At 40.6% G+C, this 7425-nt stretch overlaps 1 protein-coding gene across 1 annotated transcript; it reads left to right on the top strand.

Moving 5' to 3' along the window:
- Positions 1 to 6072: 6072 nt before the first annotated feature.
- LOC138877959 (secreted RxLR effector protein 161-like) lies at positions 6073 to 6555 on the top strand. The gene has a single exon (XM_070157607.1). It carries the CDS (start codon positions 6073 to 6075, stop codon positions 6553 to 6555), a length of 483 nt encoding a protein of 160 aa, XP_070013708.1.
- Positions 6556 to 7425: the final 870 nt, after the last annotated feature.

Genomic DNA, 7425 nt, shown 5'->3' with positions numbered 1-7425 from the left:
AGCTATCGCTCTCTCCGACTCCTGTTCAGACTGGAGTATGCGAATGGTATTCTCCAGAGCCGTCGCCCTCACCAAAGCCTCAGACCAGGCTCTCTCAATGCTCTCCAAGCCAGCGTCTTTGCTCTCCATTGCGGTCAGTTTCCTCGTCCATTCCAGGCTCATCACCTCGACCTTGAGCAAGTTCTGGTCCATCTCCGACTGCATCGACCTCAACCTACCCTGTAAATACTCGCACTCCGCCGTGACCCCCCTACCCAACTCGAGCTTCTCATCCTTAATGCGAAGTTGCTCCTCGAGCTCGTTCTTTCTGCGAATGGTCTGTATCAATTCCTGGCCCCTTTTCTCCAACTCCTCACCAAGAGCCCGATTACGGGGATCCGTCCTCAGCCGCTCGTGCATCTCGTGACATCTGTCATGGTAGCGACGGTATTTCTCCAACATCTTCAAGAAAACCCTTGCCCGGATGTTGGCCCTGCGAATGCTTTCCACTTCCACCATGTATGCCTGGAAAACAAAAAGACGGGGTTAAACTAATACTTTCGAAAAGGGAGAAAGCGTAAAGCAAAAACAAAATGTAATGTACCCTCAAGCCCATGACAGCCACCTCATCCTGCAATTCAGCATCGGGAACATCCCGAAGGGACTCATTCTCAGCTTCGGAGCACAACAGGCTGAACTGTGGTACCAGATCTTCCCCCCAGCCAATAGATTAACACCGGAAGGGATCTGGAGGATACGGGCCGAGTCCCTTGCATTAACCACCGAATGAGTGAGACCCTCCTCAAACATCCTAACATCGTTGGGGTCCAGGTCCGACTCAAACTCATGGTCATCGACCACCATGCTTTTTCCCCTTTCTACTGTTGAAGAGGAAACACGACCCGCTGCAGAAGATGAAGGCACGTCCGAAGTCACAACCGCGGCCCCAAAGGTCTGGTTCTCTACCACGACAAGGTGTTGGTCATCAACAAAGGCAGGGACCTCCGCATCAAACTCTACTCTCCGTCTTTTCGACGGCCCCTCCTCCTCTCCAATAGACGGTGACTCGTTCGTGGGATGAACGACATTGGTTGGGACCTCGTCCTAAGAAGCGGCCCTCGCTGGAGTAACCAAGGCCGCGAATTCGACGGAAGCAGCCCTCGATGAAGGTCGTGCAGTGGATACTGCGATAGGGCGAGCAAATGCGGTCGGCTGGCAAAAGCTAGTTAAGGTGACCTTACTCTACGCATCCTCCCTGACAACGACGAACAATGCTTGAGAAGCTAAACAAAAAAAGAGAGAAGAGAAAAAGACGGTACATAAAGGCGTCGTCTCACCTGTGAGGGGCCTGCATCCGAACCTCTCATGAAAGGCCGGCCATGTGCGAATTCCCACTGTATGGGGAAGAATGGCCTCCACCCATTCGCGAATCCCTTCGACGGGCGGCGGGGGTAATCTCTCAACTGCAAAGATGAGTCAGTTTGGTACTCAAGGAAAATGATAAAGCTTTTCACTGAATAAAGGTGCAAACTTACGTGTGAAGTTCCATCTCTCAGGGAATCCTGTTGGGTCCACCACAATGTGTTCGGTCCGCACATAAAAGTAGTTCTCATAGAAACGACGGTTGGCCCTGTCGTCCATTTTTACCACCAAACTCCTCGACCCCCGAGGATGCATGTGGATCATCGAACCACGGATCAGTTGAGGAGCAAAGATGCTGAGCATATGGTCCAAGGTGACCTCACAACCGGCAAGTTCCACATACTTGAGCAGCATAAGGAACAACTTGTACAGATAAGGCGAAAGCTGGGGGGGGCACACTTCGTAGAAACAGTAAAAATCCACCACCAACATGGGAAGAGGAAGTGTGTACCCTACAATGAAGGGGTAAGCATAGAACATGCAGTACCCAGGACGGTCGAAGTGAACTCTGTCGTCCCTCTCCACCGGCCGCATCTCGACGTAATTGGAGATTACCCACCTTTCCCTCAACTCTACGATTCCCCTTTCTCTCAAAATGGAAGCGACGGGTTCCGGTTCTGGCTCCACTCCACCACCAAAACTAAAGTTAGTCGCCTCCCTTCCGGGGCGAGGCAGGATCTCAACCACCGAGGGAACCTCCTCATCCTCCACCGTGTCCGCCCCTCCGATGACCTGAACAGGACTCTCTGGCACTGGATTAGCGGCAGGAAGATTGCCGCGAGAAGAATCACTGGTCATGTTTTAGCAGAGAGTGCACCGAAAGAAGTAATAAGAAGAAGAGATGAAAGATTTCAGTAAGCAAGGAGGTGAGCAGAAATTCAAGGTGTCAGAAAAAGCTATATCTGAAGAACTCACTCAAACGAAAGATGAAGTGAATCAATCAAATGACCAGTTCCCTCTATTTATAAGAGACATAAATTCCCCGAGCATGAAACCCAAGAGCCACTATTCGAATTTGATAAGGCATGAAACGAATCAGTTTCCCAGAAACGTATGTCATAATGGTGTTAACCACGAACTGGCGCTTCAGTACCAATCGACGTTTCGATTCCGAATTCGCCGCAACGGTCCGCGAGGACTAAGAGAACCCCACCATTTCGTTAAAAATCCCCAGGACACAACTAAGGAACGGAAAGTCACAGGCCAAATTTCTCTCGACTGCGTAAAGAGCATGATCCGTCTGTTGAGGCCGACATAGGATGGCTTCGACAGACGGAGGGACTAACTATATTGGTCAAAATATGACCATCACGACCAGGTCGCCCGCCCAGTAACTGTACAATAAAAGTCAATAGAGCCTGCTCCATTTCTCCTCTGCGACATTCGACAAGTCAAAAAGACTAATATTTAAAAACAAGACCAGGACATACTGACGACGAGAAAGCGTCAAGTCAAGCAAGGGGTAAAGGAGTTTCGACTATATATAGCCAGAGAACTCTCAACACCTAGGGAGGGGGCTTCGCCATTCTCCCAAAAAGAGGACAAAAAAGCCCCTTTCTCGTATTTCTGAAGATGGGGAAATATCCTCAGAGAAGACATGTAAATGGACTTTCTCATCGATGGATGGGGAAGACAATGTTGAATCTTAATAAGATCGATCATGATTCTTTCGTCCCATATGCGTTCATTGTCATTAACGTTTTGATCTGGAATTAATTATATTTGGCTACGATTTACCCCTTTATCTTCAATTGATTTGTTCAAAAAAGTCTTAACATCTTTTGAGGCAAACAACGATAGTTTTGTTTTGATTTTCCACCCGGATCGGATATCCTTGTTGAGGCTCTTACTAATTCGGACTTGTATCGTGTAAGATTCATTAATGAAGAAAGTGGTCTTTACTTATTTTTTTAGCATTCAAACTCACACATGTAGTTAAGGATGGATGAATCCTGCCGTTACAACCCTCGATGGTTACAAAATGACAGTTGGTACTCTATTTGAGACTGCTATATTCGCCTAAGCATAATCATTTGTTTCATTTTACAAAACACTATTAATATTTAGAGCGTAAAAAAGATTTTCCTTATTACTAATTTCTTTTCATTGTCAAATGTTATGAATTACTAATTTCCAAATATATAAATTTTATTTCAATAGACATTAGAGTATAAGTTCTATGTACATAATAAAAAAGATTTACACCACTAAATCACTTAAAAGGCAACTGTAGCTAAACCTTATAAAACATTAATTAGTAACTTCACAAAAATGGGAAGCAACCTTTCATGACATATTAAAATATTAAATACACAGAGATGGTAAGAAAATCTTTAATACTAAGAATATAAATCTAATTCGCATCTAAATATATTTATTATTAAGCTATCATCACTTTCCTCTCTTTTATTGCAGCAACAGCAGCATGGAATTACATCACCCTTCCTTCATGGTAAGCAAGAAATATAGTTGGAGTTTTTTAACCTTAATATTCTCTTCTTTTTTGTTTTTTGACAAATTCAAATATTGGCAATTAGGTCACGGTTGATTTTTTCTTTTTCTTTTTCTTTTTCGGCAGACTTGTATCTTGAGGGTTGACACTAACGCTGAAAGCTGGCAAAAGACTATTACGAAGGTGTTAAATAATGTCCACGGTATTAATTTTCTTTTTCCTTTCGTCTTTCTGTGTATTGTTAAATAGTTTGGTTTTTATGGAGTGTAAAAATATTTATTAGGTAATTATATTGATTATAAGGTAATTATTACAAGTAAATTTTTATAATTGACAACTTAGAGAAAGTGGCGTGTAACTAGATTATTATCATGTGTTAAACTATATTAATGCAAAAAATCTTTACGTCAGTGCACATAACTTCTTAAAATTTACTCATGGTTATTGTACCATATCTTCAAATTGTTCATCAATGGATTTAATTTAAATACATTATTAATAGCTTTGGTAATGTCCCTTCTTGTCTATATTTGCATTAATGTGGTGCATATACTTTTCTGAGCCGAGAGTTTATTGGAAACAACCTCTCTATCCTCATAAGGCAGGGGTAAGGTCTGCGTATACACTACTCTCCCCAGACCCCACGGTGTGGGATAATACTGGGTATGTTGTTGTTGTATTGATAGGGTAAGAAATTTTGGTACTAGTATTATTTAATCTGTTGTAGCAAATAACTTGCTTTATTTTCTCTGCTATACTAATTCAACTTGTTATGTATGCGTTATATGTAGGTTACATAAATCTTTTACAATATCGCTGTATAGAATTTAATTAACTTTTAATCAATATATATGTATATGTGTAAGGTTGAATTTGAGTATGTATGATGCTACTATTTCAGAAGTGACAAACTTCAGAATGAATAAAGATGGGACGGTGGAGATATCAGGAACTGTGTATCCTAATCAATTCATGATAATTCTTAGAAAAGCAAGCAACAAGGCACAACTATGCCATTTCCAGTTTGGCGAGTGTTCAAGCAACTTGTTTCTGCCTCCTCGGACGATAGATGTTCCTGTAATTAGCAATAAATATGGAGGACCAAATAACATATTTTCTACCCTTATTACTAGCCAAGGACAAAAGGAAGCAGCAGCCTATTATGGAGGAAAAGATGGTAGATTTCTCCATTATGGTGATCAGCCTTCACTATCAAAAAAGTCCAACGATTCCTCAAAAGAAAACACTCACCACGACCACGGCCACGGCCACGGCCAGGGTCGGGGCCACAGCCACGACCAGGGTCACGGCCATAGCCACGGCCAGGGTCGGGGCCACAGCCACGACCAGGGTCACGGCCATAGCCACGACCACGACCACAACAAAGATCATAAAAATCATGACAAAATCTTGCATGGTGCTGGGTACCCTGGAGGCAATGGGAAACATGTGGATTGGCATAAAAATGAAAAGAAATTAGAGCATTCAGCTGGGTGCATTAATGCAGCTCCAAGGCCAAAAGTGCAAATTGACAGTGAGAAACATGGAAAACAGGACAAACAGATGAAAAGGCCAGAGAGTCAAGGCGTCAATAGTTGCTGTTTGATGTGATATTTTTATCTACCTATATAAGTTAAAACTATACATATATGCATATGTATTTAGGCAATTAATTTAATTCTTTATGCTCTAGGTTTAATGCTTATAGTGGTCATTTAGTTTTTTTTTTCTTTTCCTTTTGGGTATAACCATCTATTTATAGTGGGTATCTAGGATTCCATTTTGGAAAAAATCAAACATCTCTTGTAGTCCAATTAATTCTATCTTTATTTATTAAGCAGATAATCAGAGATGCCAATTCAGCTAAACATTCTAAATTCAATATTACAAGCTGATATTCAGAGGACACAATCCGGTAGTTAAGAGGTTACAAAATCAAACCGCAATCTCACGAGTTGAAATTCTTATGACACTACTAAGCTATGGCCTATGTGAAAATATGATTGCAGAAAGTCGAGACTAATCTACAAGTCTAGGACATCATGTAATTAAGAGCTCCTGAAATGCACCATAATATTGTGTTTATACAAAATGTGTAGATGGTACATGTGTTATTATTTACCTTTATGTGAATGATATGCTTATTTTTAGTTCTAGTCTTGATTTGGTACATAAAACCAAATTTTTCTTATCTACTAATTTTGAGATGAAAGACATCCATGGGAGAAGCTAATGTTATTTTATGCATGAAAATTATAAGAGATGACAATAACTTGATGTTGACTCAAGAACATTATATTGAAAGAATTCTTAAAAAATTTGATAATTTTGACGTGGTACCTGTAAGCACTCCTTATGATACTAGTAGTCAATTAAAAAAGAATAAGGGAGATGCTGTAGATCAAAATAAATATGCTCAAATTATTGGTAGCCTAATGCATTTGATGAATTTCACTAGACTTGATATTGCATATGTTGTATGTAGATTGAGTAGATATACTCAAAACTCGAATCATGATCATTGGAATGCGTTAGTAAGAGTAATGAAATATTTGAGAGGTACCATGAACTATGGTATCAAATATAGTGGATTTCTCACTATACTAGAAGGATACAGTGATGCTAACTGGATCTCTGATTCAGATGAGACAAAATCCACTAGTGATTACGTATTCACCCTTGGACGGGGTGTTGTGGCATGAAAATTAGCGAAACAAACAATAATAGCTAGATCTACCATGGAATCTGAGTTAGTGGCATTGGCATTGGCTGGCAATGAGGCTGAGTGGTTAAAGAACCTTTTGCCAAGTATTCCACTAGGAATAAAACCTGCACCTTCTGTGTCGATGCATTGTGATTGCCAAGCTGCAATAGCCATTGCTAAAAATAAATTCTTTAATGGGAAGAGTAGACATATCCGATTGAAACATAATGTGATAAAGTAGTTGCTGAAAGATGTAATTATTTTCATGGATTATGTGAAGCTAGAAGTGAATTTGGCCGATCCTCTAAGTAAACCTTTGGGAAGAAAATTAATATCTGAAACATCGAGGGGAATGGGACTTTACCAATTTGAGTTATATTAACTATGATGGTAACTCAACCTATATGATTGGAGATCCCATGAAGTAGGTTCATATGGGTAATAACAAGTCATTAGTTGATCGAATATGCACTATTAAATTATATCCCTTCCTATGGTATGTGTATATATAGTGCAAGACTGCAAGGAATGGGAGGCTGAGTTATTAAACTCTTAATCTAATCCATAGCCTTTTATAGGTGGTGTACTGTGCTGCAAAATACACTTGATAGATGGATCTATATGAGTGTGGAACGGGGCTGCTCCTATGAAATTTATGGCAAAAAATTTCTAGAGCACTCATGAAAACCAGGCACGCATGGCCTATTAGCGCAAAACCGCGACAAACAACAAAGTGTGTGCGAGGTATAATGTGATAGATAAGACGCTAAACTTACAAAAGAATTTTTGGTTCATAGAAGTTCTAAGCTTAACCAATTGTTCTGTAAGTTTAATCTTATTTTATCTAGGTTTGATTCATAGTCCAAGA

This window comes from Nicotiana sylvestris, chromosome 9, assembly GCF_000393655.2.
Source record: "Nicotiana sylvestris chromosome 9, ASM39365v2, whole genome shotgun sequence".
NCBI lineage: Eukaryota > Viridiplantae > Streptophyta > Magnoliopsida > Solanales > Solanaceae > Nicotiana > Nicotiana sylvestris.
This window is presented reverse-complemented; position numbering and strand designations above follow the sequence as displayed.

Coding starts and splice junctions, on each gene's coding strand:
- LOC138877959 (XM_070157607.1), top strand. CDS start 6,073: ATGGGAGAAGCTAATGTTATTTTATGCATGAAAATTATAAGAGATGAC.